Consider the following 22,517-nt stretch of genomic DNA (forward strand, 5'->3'; position numbering starts at 1 on the left):
TTCCACGCCAAGCAAGTAGTATGCTTGTCGGAAACGTTATTTTGTGCTCCGTTAATTCCGTCATGTGTGAATCCTCATCTCAGAATTACTCATGTACGCCTGAGTACATATCTAAAAACTCTGCACTAGAGGCGCAGCTGCAGACGTCTAACCATCGTGGCATGGTGCAAACGCCCTGTCCCGCACGCCGCAGGGCCGGGTTCGATTGCTCCCTAGACTCCGTTTTTTCTTTTATTTTTCATTGACCGTTCGTGCCTTGTTCAACTGTGGATTGGATTGTGGATTATGGCTTGGCTTGTTTGATTATGAATTGAATTATGCACTGGCTCGTAGGATCACTGTGGATTGGAGTGTGGACTCGCTATGGATTGGTGAAAGTGATACATCCTATTCTCGCCACTCATGAGGCAAGAAATGCAATACACAATGCAAGTGCTCACGATTTTTTTTACCGCTCTGAAATGAGCTGGCCCTTACCAATCGGTTGTGGGATGAGCGGATAAAGCTGATCGGCGTCGAGGCCAACAGACCAGTCACCTCCGAATGGGGCTCCCCGCGTGATTGAGGCCCGGAAATTCACCACCGTGGGATGTTCCGCACGGAGTCCAGATGGTCCCGGCTGCAATGTAATGGATGAGTACAACGGGTGAGCAAGATAGTGACCACACGCTTGAAGTAAAGTGGACAGGGCTTGAACCCTTTTCCTAATCTGAACCTTGAAATTATGCGCTATGCCCGAGCAGTACATAGATTTTTCAGTGAAAAGCGAGCATCACGGCATTACAAATTATAGACTGAGCGGCCAGCTGATAACCGGTAGGTAATGCAGAAAAAGGAGCTACACATCACCTAAATCATCACTTGAGAGAGAAGACGGAAACGAAATTTCCGTTTATCCAAGACCTCCACTGCCTTTCATTTGTTTTTTGCCGAAACAATGTCAACAAAAAATAGTGGAGCCAATAGGACTAATCTCCTCACCCAATACCTTCATCAACATCCTTCAGGAATGGCCTCCACGTAGTTATCGTTGAAACGCGTGCCCATGCTGAACAAAGATTGTAATGGTCAATTTGCCTGAGTACCTCTTTATGAGAACCTGTACTCTCTGTATTATGTACCTGAATGAGACATGTGTCAGATCTCTGGATAGCAATCACTGATTTTTTCTCATTTGCAGTCACCACTCTGGTTAGTAATGTGAGTGCAACTGGCCCAGTGGGAAGCATTAAGCACAAAATGTGAGCAAGCACGACAATTCCATGCCAAAACTGAAATTTCTCAACGAAAATGCAAGACACGCAGTAATTTCCGACTGCAAGACGTTACAAAAGCAATCAGAAGTAGAGTAGCCTTGCCATCTCAGTAATCTTTACACCCCGGATGCGATCCACAGCGTCCACGGTATTTTGTCCGTCTTACCGCCAATTAAAGGGCAATGAAAAAATTGTCAGTGGCTTAACTTGGCTAAACCTGGAATCTAGTGAAAAGCAAGCACGCTTGCTAAGCGTCTGTGGCTCGTCCATGGCAGCTGCCCTGCACTCTCGCTACAGCCATTCTAAATATACCCACACGACCATGCACATGGCTATAGCGTGTTATCATATGGTCTTACGACAACCCCCCCCCCCCCCCCCCAGATGTCATGTGGCTTCACATTACAACATCGAATGTTCTGAAAGTCGAACCTCAACCCAAAGGTGACAATGTCAAAGGTCAGAGGTCGAGGGTGAACTAAAGATCACAGGTCAAGTTCAGAGTTCAAAGGTTCGACACCATAACCATACCACATATGGTCATTCACGGTGAACGTGGTTCTGAAGACGGTCGTTCAAGATCATTCTGCAGCATACGCGACGAATGCTTTACCTAGCGCAGTAATGCCTGACTTTCATCTGTAATGAGCTCGTTAGTGCGCACTCTGTCCTGCGATTATTTCAATAGGCACCGCACCACAACTTCCCTCCAGTTAGAGGCGATACAGTCGCTGGTTGTGGTCGAGAGGGTCGGCCCGATACTGCAAGGAAAGCGGGTGCAGGCATCCGGGAGAGATGCGACGCAAGGATTGCCTCACGTTCGGGGTGCAACATTGCGCAAATACAACGGGTCAGCATGGTGCTGACCCCCGGCTTCAAGTAAAATGAACAGGGCCTGAACCCTTGTCTTAGGTTGATCGCTAAAAGAATGCACTATGCCCGAGCAGTGCATGGATTTATAACAAGCGAGCGTCGCCGCTAGATGAGTGGCAGACTGAGAAGCCAGTTGATAACCGCTGGGTGCGAATGTAAGAGGACCTGAGGATTGTTAGCGTTGGAGTGAAATTATCGCTTTGAAAGAAATTGGCGATCAGCTTCAATGACCGTGCTCGCACGACGGTAGTGCACTTACAAATAGGACACGGCCGTGTCTTAATGAGACGTGTCTCAGCAATTAAAACGGAAAAATTCACTAACTCCGCTGCCATACTACGGCTATCATAAGCAGGCACGTATACAAGGAAAAGCCCAAGGGGGCCCAGACTCTCGCCCACTCCCCGAAATCAAGTTACACCACCTCCCTTTGCTTTTGGCAGTGATCAGCCAGCTATCACCTCACACCCCCCTTCCCCAAACCAAATAGAAGAAATTACAATAGGCCTCTCATGAAAGAGAAGCCTTGGCTATGTACGTGATTATTATGAAACTGCCTTTAAGAAAACTATGCGCTTACGACAAAACAAACGTATAAGTGAGGAACCGGATAATGAGAACAAATCCCCTCAACTGAGCATCGATCTGTGTTCAGGGGTCGTACAAGTAAACCGTGCGTCCTCCTCACCCAGTGCTTCCAAGAGATGCGGCGCCAGCGACGTTGGCGGCTGTCGATTCGTGGCACCACAGCCTGGTACATCGGCCATGAAAACTTTGCTCGGCAGTGCACAAGCGTTCGGCGCGTGCTTCTTTTCTTCCCTCCAGGGGCTCCAGGAAGCACGCCAGCCTATGGCGCTTGTCGCTTGCCTCTCGCCCGCGCAGGACACGGTGACCATTTTCAGCATCTGCCTGAAACATGGATGCACACGCAAACAAACGCTTGCACACAACGATGAACAATTACATAATATAACAAAGTTAAGCAGCCAAGCCGTAGAATCACGGTCCTTCATTGTGACACACTAGAGGGTTATCGGGTACTCGATGCCTGGTACCGGTATTTCTGCTAACTCGATCAATAACTTGACATCAATTCTATTCTTGTAGAACAACACGCAGTTAGTGTTTGTTAGTGCTGAAAACAACGCTTTCACTGAGTGCCATGCACTAATTCCTAATAAAGTAATCAATCTATCCAATAATCTCTGTCACTCAGTCCACCAATTTGTCGGTCAAAGAATCAATCAACCATTTAATAAATCAATGACTCAGTTGATTGAATTCAGAGAAAGTGCTGTTCATGAATCTGCTTAACCAGAAACCAAGTCAATCATTCAATCACTCAAATAATATATCAATGTTATAATCAATCAGTCTGCCAGTCACTCAGTCGACGTACTGATCAATGATTCAAGCAACCATCCAATAAATAAATGTACCAGTCAATCGGTCGAAATTCTAGACACTGGAGCTAGTGACTTGATGAAGACGAAACCAGTCAAATTGATCACGGAGGAAAAAAGGAGAAACACACACTCAGTAAAGAAAATACGTCACCCCGAAAGGCTAGCGGGCGTGCACAGCACAGCGAGAATCTACAGCCCAGAAGCGAAAAGCACAAGGTGGCGTTGTTATGTTAAGTTCCAAGCAGAGTTATACAAGACAAGCCCTACTGAACAAGAAGCGTTTTCACCGTTGGAAGGGTCTGTCAAATCGAACTATGAATAACGATATTTCTGGCAATTAGTTGTAAGCAGTTTCTAAAATCAAGAAGACTGTTTATACACAGTGTGAGCATCTCCATCAAAGCAATCATCGCTGTTGAGCAATGCCAATAGAAGTTGCCCGCTTCATATTGCAACACATGCCTGCGCTGACCCAAGGCTAGAATGGTCAGCGTACTCGGCAACAGAATGACATTGCGAGACCTCGCCTATTTCCCCCTTTCTCATGTTCAGGTTCATCTGAATGAGACAACTATCGGATCAGGTGATAGTTCTCACTGCGATTTGCATCATTCGCAATCACCATTCAACCTGTTATTGACCGTGAAAATACTCGAGGGGAAATATTAAGCTCAAAATATGAGCGAGCACGTCTGAAATGGCGCGCAAAAATAGCAACTTCTGACTCCAAAAATTTAAAGAATTGTCGCTTGCATCTGATGCATGATAGCTTATATAAAAAAAGCCATTGGGCAGCCCCCCCCTCCAATAGGAAGGCAGGCTTGCGCGCACGGCGCCGTGAGAACAGTTCAATGGGTGGCACAGTAATGCTCCTACCTGTTGGCGGCGCTGATATCCCAGAGACTTTGAAGCTCATCATGAGTCTGTCTTGCGCTGTGACTCAACGCAGTCGTCCAGTCTCTGGCTGGGCAAAATCTTTGGCCCGTTGCTGCAAGGGGACATGGTCCAGGCATCCGGGCCAGACGCGGCGCTAGTGTTTCACACGACTGCTGCAGCACTGCAGAAAGGACGGGACAGCAGGATAAAGACCTCCGGCTACGCACGAAGGCGACGGCACCCGAACTCGTGTCATACCAAGATCCGTAAAAGAAAGCAAAGCGCCCGAACAGTGCACGAATTTCTAGTTGAAAAACGAGCATATCGACTCCATGTATGCTAGATTCAGTTGTCAGTTGATAACCGCCAGGTATGGTCGAAATCGCAGAGACAGATCACTGACAGCATTGATGCTTGTTAGTGTTTTGACTAACAGACAGCAACCAGCGTCACTGAGTGGGCACATGACGGTCGGTCATATCTGAATAGGACACGGTCGTATATATGTAGTTAAGCACGGTTAAAGAATTACAAATGAAAACTGCCCCAACTTTTGGTTTTTCTGAAATACATCGAACGATAATCTAATTGCACTCTATACAGATAAACAACCATGTGGCATTTGATAACACAAGCGTCCAGAAGTCCTACCGGAATCTGAGAAAACCTTTAAACCGATTCTCATCTTGCTTGAGTAGATTAAGCACTCGCTTGCACACAGGGGCAAAATATAGAAATGCTATTTTTAATGCACTCATCTGTTGGTACGACGATTATGTTCCTCTCATGATGTTCCTCGCATCGTGGCTAGAAGTCCAACCCGAATGTGCAAAAAACCTTTAAACCGATTCTCAGCTTGCTTGGCTAGAGTGAGCGCTCGTTCGCACACAGGTGCAAGAAATGCCATTGCTATTTTTTTTAATGCACTGTTGTGTTAATACAATGATTTATGTTCCTCTTATGATTTTATCATTATTTTATTCCTCTGTGACTAAAGATCAGTGTGATGTGATCTGTGCATCTTCATGAATAGCATTCGGTTTTCCTGCATATCTGTTTTGCTATATATCTATGAATGGAGACTATCTCGCAGTTGATGTAGTTACTGTTTGGTGTTTTTTTCGCTCAGATTGTTGAGGCTAGCCAGACTGGTCAGACCGGAGCTCAGAAATTAACACTGGCCCTTACCAATATGCTGTGGGATGAGCGGATATAACACATCCGGGTCAAGGCCAACAGGTCAGTCTCCTCCTCCGACTGGCGCGGCCCGGGTGGTTGAGGCCCGGAAATTCAACAGCGCGGGAGGCAGCACACCGAGTCCAGATGGCCCTGGCTGCAATAGAATGGGGAAGTACAACCTGAGAGTACGGTAGTGTCCTCAGGTTTCAAGTAAAGTGGACAGGGCATGAACCCGTCATAATCTGAACCTCAAAAGAACGCGCTGCTATGCCCGAGCAGTGCATAGATTTTTAAGTGAAAAAGCCAGCATCGCGACACTATGGATTGTAGACTGAGCGGCCTGTTGATAACCGGCAGGTACTGCTGCAAGAAGAGCTACACATCACTTAAGTCTTTGAAGATTGTTAGCGTTGGCGTGATATTGTCACCTTGCAAGTAATTGGCAATCAGTCTCAGTGACCGTGATTGCACAATGGTAACTCATATCCTAATGGGACATGGCCTTGTCTTAGTGAGGGCTGAGGAATTAAAACAAAAACTTCCCCTCCGCTGCCACACTACAGATATTAAAGGAGTACATGACATAATCTTGAACTAAACATAGCACGTGGGATACAATAAGCAAACAAGGAAGGTAACGTACAGTCCGAACAAATGACCCCAGCTTAGCATCCATCAGCGATTATGATCACAATAAAAAACCAAAAATGAACCATGCGTCCTCCTCACCCAGCGCATCCACCAGGCGCAGGATTGATGCAGCATCAGGACATGATGGTGCCGTCCATTCATGGCACCAATCCTGGGTACATCGGCAAGGAAAACCTTGGCTTGGCAGTGGACAGCGCTTCAGCGCCTGCTTCATTTTCACGCCAGTGGGCCCCAGGAAGCAAGTTGACCAATCACGCTCGCCGCCTGCCTGTCGCTCATGGCGGACACGCTGGCCATTTTCAGCCTTTACCTGAAACATGCATGCACACGCAAATAAACACTCGGATGCAACGATGAAGAATTACATAATATACGAGAGTTATTCAGCCGAAGCCTAGACTCATAGTCCTTCACTGTGATACAGAAAAGGGAATTCGGTTACTCTGGAAGAGATAGTCGTTCTTACTCGATCGCTAGCTGAGCATATATTTCATCTGTAGATCCACAGACATTGAGTGGTTTTTTTTGTGCACAAAACACCGCTTTCACTGAGCACGTGCACCATTTCCCAATCAATCACACAATCGGTCAAACTGTCAATCCAACACATCAGTTGCTCAAACAGTCAATCAATCTCAGTCAGTCCAACAACCGAAAAAACATTCAGTGAAACAATGAATCAACCATTGAATAAATCAATATGTCATTCGATAAAGAAGTGAAAACTTTCAGTTATGCTTGGTTTGACGTAATGGGTATGCATTGAGGCTTAGCTAGTATTGTACACATTTTTTATCTATAGGCGTAGACTTGGTTACTCAATGGCACATATTTACGAGTTGGACACAGCAGTCCCACCGCGTGGTCGTGATAACGCCGGAGTCTCGGGGATTTTTCTGTTCTGACAAGCCTGTTTCCTCTTGCTGCTGGCTGAAGATACGGCAAAGACATGCTTTCCGGCTACTTTCTGACGTTGTTTAGCAAGACGTATTTCCCGTTGTTCAGGCGTTTCGGCTGCTCGTTTACCTTTGGCTTTATCCATTTGTTTTTGCGCTGTTGTGCAGCCAACTCCCAAGCGAGTGCTTCTGGATCGGACGAATTTATTTTCTCAGCTTTTCTGCGTAGTCTAGCAGCAGCCGCACTCTCCTTCCCTTCCATGTCGAGTGCGGACGCCTATTCTCTGGCAAGCGCATTATATAGCCTCCTTGCGCATGCACATGACGCACATGTGCAGTAGCGCGACGCTACGCCGAAAGGTCAGGCGGCGGCGGTGGCTGCGGCTGCGGCGGCGGCAAGGAGCGACCACCTGCGCGGCGCGTGACGTCACTCTTTTTTGTGCATGCGCATAGCTCACCAGTTCGGCTCACAGGAGGCTTGGCTCTGACCAGCGTAGTGAAGCTTTTCATTTCAAAAGAGTGGGGACAATAGGACTAAGCTCCTCCCCACCCCTCCTCGGCCCACTTCAGAAGTGGGTTCAGCACAGTCATCGTTGAAACGCGTGCCCCTGCTAACCCAAGGTTAGAATGGGCAGCTCGCCTGTCTACCTTAATGTCGGTTTTAGGTTCCTCTGAATGAGGCAGCTGTCGGATCTGTGGATAGTGCATCAGTGGGATTTTGTCTGATTCACAATCACCACTCTGGCTAGTATTGTGCTAGTACTGGGTACTACTAGGCTCAAAACGTGAGAAAGCACGCTGAAAGTTACCCTCAAAAATGCACAAAATAAGCACCAAAAATGCAAAAAATAAGCAGATATTTCCAGCTGCCGGTAGTTTGAAATCAGAAGTGCTCTAGCTTCGTAAGGACCGTCTAAGCGCTGCGCCCCAGCGCCAGTGCACATCGTCCAAGATGTTTATGCACAATACCACCAATGAATGGAAAGTGAAGAATTAAACTGTGGGATTTGTATCTCTATAGAACTCTTAAGTGCACTGTGTTCTGCGATTAAGGCAAAAGGCATCACATCACCAGGTCCTGCCAGTTGGTGGAGCTAAAGTCGCTGGTTGTGGTAGTGAGGGTTGGCTCAATACTCGTTACCGGGTACACGAATCATGTAGAGACGCAATGCAAGGATTTCACAAGCCTGGGGTGCAAAATTAAAGAGATACAACGGCAGAGTACGGTAGCGACTTCTAGGTCCAGGTGAAGTGAACAGGTCTCACAACCTTGTCATAATCTGATTCACAAATGACTGCGCCATGCCCGAGCAGTACGTGGTTTTAAGTGAAAAGCGAGCATCACGACTCCGCGGATGGTACGCTGAGTTCCCAGTTGGTAACCGCTATGTACAATTGCAAGAGGAGGAACACATCACTTGAGATTTTGATGATTTTTATAGTTAGCGTGAAATTATCACTTTTCAAGCAAATGGCGATCAGCTTCAGGTACCACAAGGAAACGACGCTCACTCATATCCGAAAGGGAGACGGCCATGTCTTAACAGGACATGGCAGACGAATTAAAACGAAAATATTCAGCAACTTACATGACATGAGCTAAAGACTGCCCGTATGATAAAAATAAACAAACAATGAAAATATGGAAAAATCAGAAATTGAGCATACATCTGCGATTACACTCATGCTAAAACGCAAAAAAAACCTTGCACTCAACTCACCCAGTGCATGCACCAGATGCAGGGTTCATGTGGCATAGGCGCACGACGGCTGCAGTTGATTCATGGCGCTGCGCCTGGATAGATCGGCCCTAAAAGCACTGGCTCATCAGCGCACAGGGGTTCGGCGCCAGCTTCATTTTTTCCAGCCGGGGGCTCCAGGAAGCACGTCGGCCAATGGCGCTCGTAGTTTGCCTCTCACCCGCGGCGGACACGGTGGCCATTTTGAGCCTCTGCCTGAAACACGGATGCACCCGCAAACAAACACTCGCACACAACGATGAAGAATTGGGTATACACCAGAGTTAGGCAGCCGAGGCGTAGACTAACGATCCTTTTACTGTCATACACTATAGGAGATTTGAATACTGTCTCTTCAGGGACTGATAATTTTCGGTCGCTAGCTAAACAGGAACGCAGCTCTCTAAGTCCACAAGAAATGAGCTTTCGTGAAGCACCACAGCCAATCGATTGATCAATCAATTATTCAATCAATTAGTCAGTCAGTAAGTTAGTGAGTTGATATAACTTGTAGAAACTGCCGACATTACCCACGAAAATAGTAATTTCTGACATCACAAATGCAAAAAGTGGTGCTTGCATGCACTACTTGGTAGTGTAGGAGGAAACAGCCATCGTGCTATCCCCCCACCCCTCCCCCATAGCAAGGCAGGCTTGCGTGCACTGCCTGCTTAGAGGAGTTCGACCAGCATCGCACCATAACGTTCTTACCTTTTGGCGGCACTGTAGCCGCTGGTTGTGGGTGAAATGCTTGGCCCGTTGCTGCAAGCACACATGGTGCAAGCGTCCGGCACACGGCTGCTCCTGACCTGCATAAGAATCAGTGGGAAAGTGGGCTACAGACCTCCGGCTACAAAGGAACTAGGCAGCACATGAACTCGCATCATAATAAGATCCGTAAAAGAATGTGCAGCGCCCGAGCAGAGCACGGATTTATAACTGAGAAGTGAACATGGCGACTCACTTCATGTATGCTGGACTCAGTTTCCCGTTTATAACCGCTAGGTATGGTAGAAACAGCAAAGAAGGATGACTTACGTCATTGATGATTGTTAGTGCGCATGTTGACGTGAAGTTATTACCACAGTGGCTCATATCTGATTAGGTCGCGGCCGTATCTTATGTACACATGGCTGAAGAATTACAAACGAAAATTTCATCCATTGTAGACTTCAGAAATACATCGAACGAGCATCTAATTTTATATGCAGATCAGCAAGCAGCAGGCATTTGAGAACACAGGCATCTTAGCTAGATGTCCGAATCGAATGTGCGAAAACCTTTAAACCAATTCTCATCTTGGATAGCTGCAGTAAAAACTCGCTTGCGCGCAGATGCAAGATTTATCGTTGGTAATTTTATAATACAGTCATGTTAACACAACCTCTGAAGATTTCACTGTTTTAAGAACGTTGGCTCTTGCCACTTACGTTTGTCGAGGACGCGTCTGTCGTCAATGGTAAATGGACCATAAAAGTTACCGTGTGACCACACTATTACATACCAGCAGTGGGCGCATAGCGCTCAATTGATGCCTATACTTTCGACCCGTTATATATGTGCCAGTATTGCAGCCATCAAAGTAGGACCCAAACGGGGCCACCATCTGCATAAGATTTGGGGGCCACCCGTTTGACTCAAGTGCTCGAAGAGGTGTCAAATGACTTCGCATGTTCCTGAAGATGAAATTACTAATTGAGATGAAGCCAAAACATCTATGGGTTTCGCAACGCCTTTCCGCCTCCAAACCGTGCATTCCGCGGACCTTCAGGTGGCGATTAGCGCCAAACAGTTAGCCGCCGGGTGTTCTGGATGGTTTCAAACTATTCCACGTGTTGTGATGCATAAAATTTATAAACTGATATAACGAGGAAGCATACCGGATATAGCGAAGTGGCTGTAAATTGCAATAGCAGTGAAAAATCCATGAGAGAGATGGCGCTACTTGTGTCTTAGAAGGGATGGCCGCCGCGGTGGCTGAGTGTTTATTACGCACGAAATTTCCGCAGCCGTTCACTGCGGCGTCTCTCGTAGCCTGAGTCGCTTTGGGACGTTAACTGCCGCTAGTGACTCTGCTTTAGAGGAGACGCAGAAAAATTGATCAAGTACAATAAAAAAAGGAACACACACGACGACTGGAGTGGAAACTCGGCGTTATTCAAGAAAATACTCCCGCAAAAGGTAGCCGGCATGCAAGGCGCAGCGAGCATCAAAAGCCCATACGCAAAAAGGCGCAAAGTGACATTCTTATGTAAAGGTCAGAGAAGTGTTTGAGAAGCGGGTACTGCCAAACCAGAAGCGTTTTTACCCTCGGAAGGTTCTTTGTGCCAAGTCGAAGTGTGAATATCGAGTTTTTTGATGAGGTGTCAAGGTTGCTAAAATCAAGAACACCTTTCTTATATAGTGTGGTGAGGCTTTCAGTGAACGCACTCATCGCTCTGTCGTGCACTCCCCACAGCAGTTGCTCGCTTCATATTGCAATCAGTGTCCGCGCTGACCCAAGCTTAGAATAGTCAGCGTACTCTGGAAGACACGTTTGCAAGACAATGACATTGCAAGACCTTGGCTGTGTCCATCTCTATCATGTTAAGGTTCGACTGAATGAGACATGGCTGTCGGATTGGTTGATAGTAACCATCGCAATTTTGCTCGAGTCGCAAAATAAAATTAGTACAGAAAGTGCAAATACTTGATTAAGAGTTTTAAGCTCAAACTATTAACGATCCAATCAGAACTAACCCGCAAAAATAGTAATTCCTGACACCCAAAATTTTTAAATGTGGCACTTGCAAGCACTACTTGGTAGCGTAGGACAAAACAGCCTTCGTTATATGCCCCCATAGAAAGGGAGGCTTGCGCGCACTGGGTCCTGAGAGGAGGTCGACGGGCACCGCACCCTAACATTCCTACCTCTTGGCAGCGCTGTAGTCGCTGGCTGTGGGTGAGATGCTTGGCCCGTGGCTGCAAGCGGACATGGGGCAGGCATCCGGGCCAGACGCGACGCTAGTGGTGCACACGAACCGGGTGCAGCACTGCAGAAAAGTGAGTGGGAAGGCGGGCTACAGACCTCCGGCTTCAAACAAACGGGGCAGCACCTGAACTGGTAAGATACGTGAAATAATGCGCTGCGCCAGAGTAGTGCATGAGCTTCTGACCGAAAAGCGAGCATGGTGACTCCATGTATGTTAGACTCAGTTGACAGTTGATAATATCCAATTATGGTCCAAACAGCCGAAGCAGATGACTTGTGTGCTTGATGATTGTTAGTATTGACTAAAAATCAGCGACCAGCTTCACTGGCTGGCCTGTCGCTCATATCTGAACAGGACATGGTGGCATCCTAGTTCCACACAGCTGAAGAATCGCAAACGAAAATTTCCCACACTGTTGGCTTTAGAAAAACATCGAACGAGCATCTAATTCTATAGGAGGATCAGCAACCAGCTGGAGCATGATAACAGTTGCATCGTAGTCCGAAATCCCACACAAATGTGCGAAAAACCATTAAACCGATTCTCAGCTTGCTTGGCTAGTAAGTGGTCGTTCGCACACATTTGCATGAAATACCATTGCTATTTTGTTAATGCATTCCTTTGTTGATACAATGATTATGTTCCTCTCGAGATTTTGCCGTTCTTCTTTCCTCTGTGATTTGCGATCACAGAGGGATGTTATCAGTACAACTTTATGAATCGCATTCGGTTTTCCTGCATATCAGTTTTGCTATATTGCTATGAATGGAGGCAACCTCGCAGATGATGTTATCATTCATTGGTGTCTTTTTCATTCAGATTGTTGAGACTGGTCAGACTGGCACTCAGGAAATAACACTGGCCCTTACCAATCGCCTATGGGATGAGCGGATAAAACACATCCGGGTCAGGGCCAACAGGCCAGTCTCCTCAGACTGGCACAGCCTGAGTGATTGAGGCCCGGAAATTCACCAGCGCTGGAAGTTGCGCACATTGTTGTAAGGTCCAGCTGCAATAAAATGGGAGAGTACAATGGGTGAGCAGGGTACTGACCCCAGGGTTCAAGTAAAGTGGACAAGGCCTGAACCCTTGTCATAATCTGAATCTGAAAAGAACGCGCTATTCCCGACCAGACCATCGATTTTTCAGTGAAAAGCGAGCAACGCGAAACAACGGGTTGTTGATTGACTGGCCAGTTGATAAACGGTAAGTCCTATTGCAAGAGAAGCTACAGATCACTAAAGTATTTGAATCTTAGTGTTGGCGGAAAATTATAACCTTGAAAGTAATTGGCAATCAGCTTCAGTGACCATGATTGCACGATGGTCACTTATATCCTAATGAGACGCGGCCATGTCTTGGTGCCACGTGGCTGAATAACTATAGAATGAAAAGTTCCCCTCCACTGCCACACTACAGGTATTAAAGGAGTACATGAGATAACATTAAACTAAAGAGAGTGCATGGGATACAATTACCAAACAAGGAATGTAAGGCACAATCCGTACAAATGACCCCAACTCAGCATCCATCAGCGATTATGATCAAAATAAAAAAGCAAAAATTAACCATGCATCCTCCTCACCCAGTGCCTGCACCAGACCCAGGCTTGATGCGGCACAGGGGCATGATGGTGCTGTCCATTAATGGCACCACTCCTGGGTGCATCGGCCATGAAACCTTGGGTCGGCAGTGGAATGCGGCACAGTGCTTGCTTCTTTTTTTCCCACCAGGGAATCCAGGAAGCACGGCGGCCGATGGCGCACACCATTTGCCCGTCACCACGGCGGACACGGTAGCCATTTTCAGCATCTGTCTGTAATATGGATGCTCACGTTAACAAACACTCACACACAATGTTGAGGAATTAGGTATATACCAGAGTTTGGCAGCCGAGGCGTAGACTAACTGTCCTTTTACTCTCATACACTAGAGGAGGTTTGGTTACTTTCACCTGAGGTACTGATAATTTTCGATAGCGACCTAAACAGGAACGCTGCTCTTCTAGGACCACAAGCAACGAGCATGCGCGAAACACCGCACTTGATCAATCAATCAATTAGTCAACAATCTGTCACGCAATCGATCGAACTTGTAACAACTAACTCTAGTGACCGTAATTAAGAGAAAAGCCAGTCAAATTATCAAGCACAAAAAAGGGAGGTATACACACGAAGACTGCAATGGCAACTGCACGTTATTCAAAGAAATACATCCCCAGAAACGCTTGGGGGCATGCACAGCGCAGAGAGCATGAACAGCCCAGAAGCAAAAACGGACAAAACAATGCCACACTGTTATATGATGGTCCGATCAGAATTAGGTGAGTCAGCACCCGCCTAAACAGAAGCGTCTATACCCTCAGATGGTTCTTAGTGTCAAGCCGAAGTGTGAATATTGAGTTATTTGGTAATGAGGTGCATCAAGTTTCAAAAATCAAGAACACTTTTTATGTATATTGTAGTGAGCCTCTCCATGAACTGAATCCTCTCTCTCGTGCAATGCCCAAATAAGTTGCCCGCTTCATATTGCGACGCGTGTCCGTGGTGAACCAAGGTTAGAGGAGTCACCGTATTCTGCAAGAAAATGACATTGCAGGACCTCACCTGTCTCCCCCTCTATGAAGTTGAGGTTCGTCTGAATGAGACACGACTGTCGGATCAGTTGATAGCAACCACTACAATTTGGCCTCATTCTCAATCACCATTCAACCATTACAGAGAGTGCAAATACTCGTCGGAAATTATGCAGCTCAAAATATAAGCCATCGCGTTGGAAATTACCGGCTAAACTTTCTGGTACCAAAAATGAAAACAAGTTCCACTTCCATGATCTACTCGCTAGCGTAGAAGAAAACAGCTTTCGTGCTACTCCCCCCCCCCCCCTCCACTACCCCTTCAAAGAAATGCAGGCTGGTACGCAATGCACTATGAGAGGAGTTCTGCAGGCACCGCACTATGACATCCCTACCTGTTAACAGCGCTGCTGTCCCAGGTTTGGGCGATCGCTATCCATGGCCCTTGTTTGCAATCGCACATGGCGCAGGCATCCGGGCCAGACGCGACGCTAGTGTTTCACACGACTGCTGCAGCACTGCAGAAAGAACGGGACAGCAGGATAAGGACTTCTGGCTACAAATGAAGGGGGCAGCACCTGAACTCGCATCATAATGAGATCCGTAAAACAAAGCGAAGCGCCCGAGCAGTGCATGGATTTCTAACTGAAAAGTAAGCATGGCGACTCCATGAGTGGTAGACTCGGTTTTCAGTTGATAACCGCTAGGTATGGTCGAAACAGCAGGAATAGATGGCTTACGTCATTGGAGACTTTTAGTGTTGATTAACAATCAGCAACAAGCTTCCCTGACTGGACGGGCACTCATATCTGAATAGAACACGGCCGTAGCTTAGTTACGCACGGCTGAAGAAGTACAAACTAAATTTAATTTCCTCAACTGGTGGCTTTAGAAACACATCGAACGTGGATCTAATTCTATATATCCATAATCTTACATATATATAAACATATCTCAAAAATTCGTTTCTAAGACAACTCTGCACTAGACACACAGCTGCAGACGTCTAACCGTCGTGGCGTAGTGGAAACTCTTTGTCCCGCATGCCACAGGCCCGGGTTCGATTGCAGCCTAAGCTCCGATTTTCTTTTATATTTCTTCATTGTCAGTTCGCGCCTTCTTTAATGTTAGATTCGATTGCAGATTATGGTTTGGCTTGTTTTATACTGGATCCAATTATCGACGGGATTGTTCGATGGCTGTCGATTGAATTGTGGATTGGCTATGGATTGGTCAAAGCGTGACATATCCTGTCTGCGCCACACATGAGGAAAGAAATGAAATACGCAGTGCAAATGCTCGCAGTGCCAATTTTGTTTCGCCCCCAGAAATTAACACTGGCAATTACCAATCGGTTCTGGGATCAGTGAATATAGCACATCTGGGCCATGGTCCGAGAAGCTGCAAGTGCTCCTTTATCTGGTGAAGCGGACCCTGCTAACACGAGCCCTGAACAAAGTTCCGGTATTGATAGGTCTTGTAGGTATTGTAGGTCTTCAGAAACAGTCAAAATGGAATATCAATTTTATTTTGCCCATTCGCGTTCAGCTTCCACACGAGCCCCTTACGTAGTTCAGTTTTACATGTACACTCCACTAATAATAAAGAAGACCAGATAACAGAACTGTTGAGCCAATTCCGTTTTCATTTTAGTATTATTATGCTAACTGAAACATAGTACAATAACGGTAGCAGCGCACTACGCCTAAATGCGAGGGTAAAATGAAATCGTGATATTCCATTCTCATCGTTTGTGAAGACCTATCAATACCAGAACATGGTTCAGGGCTCGCCTTAACCGGGTCCGCTTCACCATATAAAGGAGCTTCTGGGATGGGGCCTATCTTTGCAAGGTCCCCTTCACAAGATATATATTAACTTCAGAGCCATCAGCCCGCCTTGCAAAGACCTTAAAATTGCTTGTCCAAACTGACTTCCATTTAAAGTCATATGCTTCCTTTTCACTGCCATTCCTAGCAGTTTTTTCTGTGCAGGACAAATGTGTTCATTCCATATTCCGGTGTTTAGTCTACTAGACCTATGCCTTTGTTAGTGATCCGTGTCTTTTTTGCTTTCTTGGGGACAGTGTCACGCTTTGTTCTAGACCTAAATTGAACCACTACGTTTGTTATGTCAGGTTTCTGGGTGGGTACACGATAGCATGTTTCGATGTCTGATGCAGTGATAGCTTCTTTGATGGCGTTGAGGCGGTCATTTCAAGACTAGAGTATTTAGCCTTAAGCACATCATTTTCACCAGCATTTGTGCGTTCTGTTTTCTCATACTGCAGTTCTTTCTCCAAATCACGGATTTCAACATGAGCGTACTCAAGACTGAGTAAGATTACGTTCTTCAATGCGTAACTCCCTGATTTCATTCCGAAGTTCGCTTTCCATCAATTCCTTGAATGTCTTTAGCTCTTGTTTGAGCTCTTCTTTTAACCTAACAAAATCGCCTTTCATTTTAATCAAATCTTTCGCGAGAAAATCAACAAAAGCACAGCAACCTGACAACTTGGCAGTAGCGGCGACTGACGCAGAGAAAACAGGTACGTGAGTACCGTACTAACCTGCAGCAGAAAAGGCAGCAGGCGCTTAGGTAATGCTCTGTTGTCGCCACCACTGCCAGGTGAGCCGGCCAGTTAACGATGTGTTTTTTATATACCCAGCCGCTCACCAAGATGCCGCAGTTTGCACGCACATCTGACAGATGCGCCTCCTGGTGATGACAGCGCTCGGCTACGGCGCATGGGAGCCCAACCGGGAAAGGGCGTCGTATGCAGCTGCGCTGATCTGTGATCTGCAGCAAATAAGGCAGCAGGCACTTAGATGATGCTCTGTTGTTGCCACCACTGCCACCACATTGGCCAATGGCACAGAAAAGGGGATTCGGTTACTCTGGAGGAGATGTGTGTAACAACTCGATTGCTAGCTGAGCATATATTTCATTAGTAGATCCACAGATAATGATAGTTTGTTAGCACCATTTTCGAACCAATCAATCAAACAATCAATCAAACACATCAGTCGATCAATCAGTCAATTTCAGGCAGCCCCCAACCGAGAAAACAATCAGTGAAACATTGAATCAACCGTTGAATAAGTCAATTGGTCAGTTGATCGAACATGTAGAAGGTGCTGCTTGTGAATCTCCTTAAGCGGAAAACCAGTTATTATATCAACCTATTAATCAATCAATTTCAGTAAGTCCGTCCACAAACCGATCAAAGTCAACCCCGCAATAAATTGTTCAATCAGTCGGTCGCTCGATCGAAATTGTAAAAACTGGCGCTAGTGAATACCATTAAGCTGAAAACCAGTCAAATAGATCCAAGACGAGAAAACAAGGCGGAAACGATTTTTACTTTTATCCAATAATAGCACTGCCATCCTTTCGTTTTTTGGAAAAGCAAGCTCAACAAAACGAGCTGCGTCAATCTATGTACCTCCTCAACCCCCTCCTCAACCCTCTCCAGGATGGGCTCCGCACAGCCATCGTTGAACGGCGTACCCCTGCTAACGCAAGGTTAGAATGGGCAACTCGCCGGTCTACATCTATGTCAGATTAAGGTTCGTCTCCATGAGACAGCTGTCGGATCTGTGTAAAACAATCAGTGTGATGGTGTCTTATTTGCAATTGCCACCCTGGCTAGTAATGCGAGTGCAACTGCCCAGTGGGAAAATAAAACTAAATGTCAGCAAGCAAGACGAAAATTACCTGCAAAGATTCAAAATATCTGACGCCGATGATGCAAAAATATGCAGCAATCTCTAATTGCTGGAAGTCCGAAATCATATGTGGTCTAGCCTCGTCCGGAACGTATAATCTCGGCGCCCAAGATGTTTATGCGCGTTAGCGCGAATTAATCGCGAATCAAGGATCAAACGGAGGAATTTTTATCACTATTGAACTCTATAAAGTGCACTGTGTTCTGGGATTAAGGCAACAGGCATCACATCGCCACGCCTTTCCAGTTGGTGGAGCTGAAGTCGCTGGATGTGGTAGTGACGGTCTGCTCAATCCTGCTTAGGAAACTGGGTACAGGCATCCGGTTTAGACGTGATGCAAAGGTCGCACAAGGCTGGGGTACAACACTACACTACAGATATACAACGGTAGAGAATGGTAGTGATCTCAAGACTCAGGTGAAGTGAACAGGGCTTGCACCCTTGTCATAACCTGATACATAAAAGACTGTGCTATGCCCGAGCAGTACATGGATTTTTAAGTGAAAAGCAAGCATCACGACTTCACGGATGGTACACTGAGTTGCCAATTGGGGACCGCTAGGTACTGCTCCAAGAGGAGGTACACATCACTCAAGTCTGATGATTTTTATTGTTAGCGCGAAATTACTACTTTGCAAGCAATTGGCGATCAGCTTCAGGGACTACCGCCAAACGGCGCTCACTCATATCCTAATGTGACACGGCCGTGTCTTAACGGGACATGGCTGACAAATTAAAAAGGAAAAATTCACCATCTCAGCAGCCACACAACAGCTATTCAATGAGTACATGACATACGCTAAAGATGGCTCGTGGGATAAAAATTAGCAAACAATGGAAATACGGGACAATCAGAAACTGAGTATTCATCTGCGATTACGATCATAGTAAAACGAAAAAAAAAACACGTTCAACTCACCCAGCGCCTGCATCAGACACAGGGTTGATCCGGGTGGTGTCTTTTCCTGGTGTCACGGCAGGCTCGGTAGATCGGCCCTAAAAACATTGGCTCAGCAGAGCACAGGGGTTCGGCACCTGCTTCATTTCTTTTTTTCCCGCCAGGGGCTCCAGGAAGCACGTCGGGCAGTATCATTTAGCGCTTGCCCATAGCCCGTGGTGGACACGGTGGCCACTTTCAGCCTGCTCCTGCAACAAGAATGCCCACTCGAACAAACGATCGCACACAAAGATGAAGAATTACGTAATATACCAGAGTTAGGCAACCAAGAGGCAGACTCCTCACGGTCCTTTTAATGCCACAGACTAGAGGATATTTGGTTACTCTCACCTCAGGTACTGACCGATTTTTCTGATCGCCAGCTAAACAGAATCTCGGCAATTCTATGACTGCAAGCAAATAACGCCTGTTAGCAAATCATTAAATCAATAAATAATCAATCGATCGATCGATCGATAATTCATATTTGTAGAAGCTGCCGCTAGTGACTGTGCTTAAGTGCAAATGCAGACAAATTGATGAAGGACGAGAAAAGAAGGGACACACACGACGACTGGACTGGCGACTCGGCATTAATCAAGAAAATACTCCCGCAAAGGGTAGCCGGCATGCGAGGCACGAGAGCATCAAAAGCCTATATGCAATAAGGCGCAAGGTGGCATTGTTATGTAAAGGACAGAGTAGTGTTTGACGAGACGGGTACTGCCGAACCAGAAGCACTTTTACCCTCGAAAGATTTTTAGTGCAGAGTCGAAGTGTGAATATCGAGTTATTTGATAATAAGATATCAAAAGTTGATAAAATCGCGAACACCTTTTATATATAGTGTGGAGAGGTTTTCGGTGAACGCACTCCTCGCTGTGCGCTGCAATGCCCACAGATGCAGCTCGCTGCATATTGCAATGAGTGTCTGCACTAACGCAAGGTTAGAATAATCAGCGTACTCTGCAAGACAAGTTCGCAAGAGAATGACATGGCAAGAGCGACCTTGCCTGTCTCCCCCTCTATCGTTTTCGGGTTCTACTGAATGAGACATGGCTGTGGGATCGGTTGATAGTAACCACTGCAATTTTGCTTAAGTCGCAAAGTCATATTAGTACAGAAAGCGCAAATTATTGAAGAGTATAAAGCTCAAAATATGAACGAGCCGATCGGAAATCACCCGTGAAAATAGTAATTCCTTCAACCAAAAATTTTAAAAAGTGCTGCTTGCATGCGCTACTTGGTAGCGTAGGACAAAACAGCCTTCGTTATATGCCCCCATAGAAAGGGAGGCTTGCGCGCACTGGGTCCTGAGAAGAGGTCGACGGGCACCGCACCCTAACATTCCTACCTCTTGGCAGGGCTGTAGTCGCTGGCTGTGGGTGAGATGCTTGGCCCGTGGCTGCAAGCAGACAGGGTGCAGGCATCCGGGCCAGACGCGACGCTAATGGTGCACACGAACCGGGTGCAGCACTGCAGAAAAGCGAGTGTGAAGGTGAGCTACAGACCTCCGGCTTCAAACAAACGGGGCAGCACCTGGACTAGTAACATACGTGAAAGAATGCGCTGTGCCAAAGTAGTGCATGAGTTTTGACTGAAAAGCGAGCATGGCGAATCCATGTATGTTAGACTCAGTTGTCAGTTGATAACATCTAAGTATGGTCCAAACAGCCGAGGCAGATGACTTGCGTGATTGATAACTGTTAGTATTGACTAAAATTCAGCGACCAGCTTCACTGGCTCTCCTGTTGCTCATATCTCAACAGGACATGGCGGCATCCTAGTTCCACACAGCTGAAGAAACACAAACGAAAATTTCCCACACTGTTGGCTTCAGAAAAACATCGAACGAGCATCTAATTGTATAGGAGGATCAGCAACCAGCTGGAGCACGATAACAGACGCATCATGGTCAGAAGTCCCACACGAATGTGCGAAAAACCTTTAAACCGATTCTTAGCTTGATTGGCTCCAGTAAGCGGCCGTTCGCACACATTTCCATGAAATACCATTGCTATTTTGTTAATGCACTCATGTGTTGATAGAATGATTATGTTCTTATCGTGAATTACCCGTTCTTTTTTCTCTGTGATTTACGATCACAATGTGATGTGATGAGTTCAACTTTATGAATGGCATTCGTTTTTCCTGCATATCACTTTTGCTATATTGCTATGAAGGAGGCTACCTCGCAGATGATGTAATCATTCATCGGTGTCTTTTTCATTCAGATTGGTGAGACTGGTCAGACTGGCGCTCAGGAAATAACACTGGCCCTTACCAATCGCCTATGGGATGAGCGGATAAAACACATCCGGGTCAGGGCCAACAGGCCAGTCTCCTCAGACTGGCACAGCCTGAGTGATTGAGGCCCGTAAATTCACCAGCGCTGGAAGTTGCGCACATTGTTGCAAGGTCCGGCTGCAATAAAATGAGAGAGTGCAACGGGTGAGCAGGGTACTGACCCCAGGTTTCAAGTAAAGTGGACAAGGCCTAAACCCTTGTCATAATCTGAATCTGAGAAGAACGTGCTATTCCCGACCAGACCATGGATTTTTCAGTGAAAAGTGAGCGTCGCGAAACAACGGGTTGTTCATTGACTGGCCAGTTGATAAACGGTAAGTCCTATTGCAAGAGAAGCTACAGATCACTAACGTATTTCAATTTTAGTGTTGGAGCAAAATTATAACCTTGAAAGTAATTGGCAATCAGCTTCAGTGACCATGATTGCACGATGGTCACTTATATTCTAATGAGACGCGGCCATGTCTTGGTGCCACGTGGCTGAAAACTATAGAAAGAAAAATTCCCCTCCGCTGCCATTAAAGGAGTACATGAGATAACATTAAACTAAAGAGAGTGCATGGGATACAATTACCAAACAAGGAATATAAGGCACAATCCGAACAAATGACCCCAACTCAGCATCCATCAGCGATTATGATGAAAATAAAAAAGCAAAAATTAACCATGCGTCCTCCTCACCCTGCACCAGACCCAAGCTTGATTCGGCACAGGGGCATGATGGTGCTGTCCATTAATGGCACCACTCCTGGGTACATCGGCCATGAAACCTTGGGTCGGCAGCGTAATGCGGCACAGTGCTTGCTTCTTTTTTTCCCACCAGGGAATCCAGGCAGCACGGCGGCCGATGGCGCACGCCATTTTCCCGTCACCACGGCGGACACGGTGGCCATTTACAGCATCTGTCTGTAATATGGATGCTCACGTTAACGAACACTCACACACAATGTTGATTAATTAGGTATGTACCAGAGTTTGGCAGCCGAGGCCTAGACTAACGGTCCTTTTACTCTCATACACTAGAGGAGATTTGGTTACTCTCACCTAAGGTACTGATAATTTTCGATAGTGACCTAAACAGGAACTCCGGTCTTCTAGGGCCACAAGCAAAGAGCGTGCGCA

General features: G+C 46.4%; 2 protein-coding genes across 6 annotated transcripts in view; both read right to left on the reverse strand.

Moving 5' to 3' along the window:
• LOC144101003 (uncharacterized) overlaps positions 1–22,517 on the reverse strand; it is a 59,492-nt gene that overhangs the window by 6,892 nt on the left and 30,083 nt on the right. Inside the window, exon 1 of one of the 2 annotated variants that reach the window (XR_013307908.1) lies at positions 478–614. Coding sequence is in view for 1 of the 2 variants with exons in the window: in XM_077633979.1 (XP_077490105.1) it covers positions 5,638–5,744 (107 nt within the window). In the remaining variant the exon portion in view is untranslated. Of the gene's footprint in view, positions 1–477; positions 5,745–22,517 lie in introns of those variants that run through there. The other variant, XM_077633979.1, reaches the window with a different exon arrangement.
• On the reverse strand, positions 8,864–21,507 carry LOC144101005 (uncharacterized). Of its 4 annotated transcripts, none has more exons than XM_077633980.1 (10): positions 21,373–21,507; positions 20,443–20,564; positions 19,071–19,297; positions 17,100–17,222; positions 14,819–14,941; positions 13,434–13,664; positions 12,718–12,857; positions 11,787–11,908; positions 9,588–9,685; positions 8,864–9,092 (listed from the first exon to the last, which is right to left on the reverse strand). In XM_077633980.1, the coding sequence occupies exons 7-10, from the start codon at positions 12,748–12,750 to the stop codon at positions 8,992–8,994; spliced, it is 354 nt and encodes a 117-aa protein (XP_077490106.1). In that variant the 5' UTR covers positions 12,751–12,857; positions 13,434–13,664; positions 14,819–14,941; positions 17,100–17,222; positions 19,071–19,297; positions 20,443–20,564; positions 21,373–21,507; the 3' UTR covers positions 8,864–8,991. The 4 variants fall into 3 exon arrangements, 1 of the variants encoding a protein (XP_077490106.1); XR_013307910.1 differs by having other exon boundaries at positions 16,993–17,222; XR_013307911.1 differs by lacking the exon at positions 17,100–17,222.

Source organism: Amblyomma americanum, chromosome 8 (genome assembly GCF_052857255.1).
Source record: "Amblyomma americanum isolate KBUSLIRL-KWMA chromosome 8, ASM5285725v1, whole genome shotgun sequence".
Lineage (NCBI taxonomy): Eukaryota > Metazoa > Arthropoda > Arachnida > Ixodida > Ixodidae > Amblyomma > Amblyomma americanum.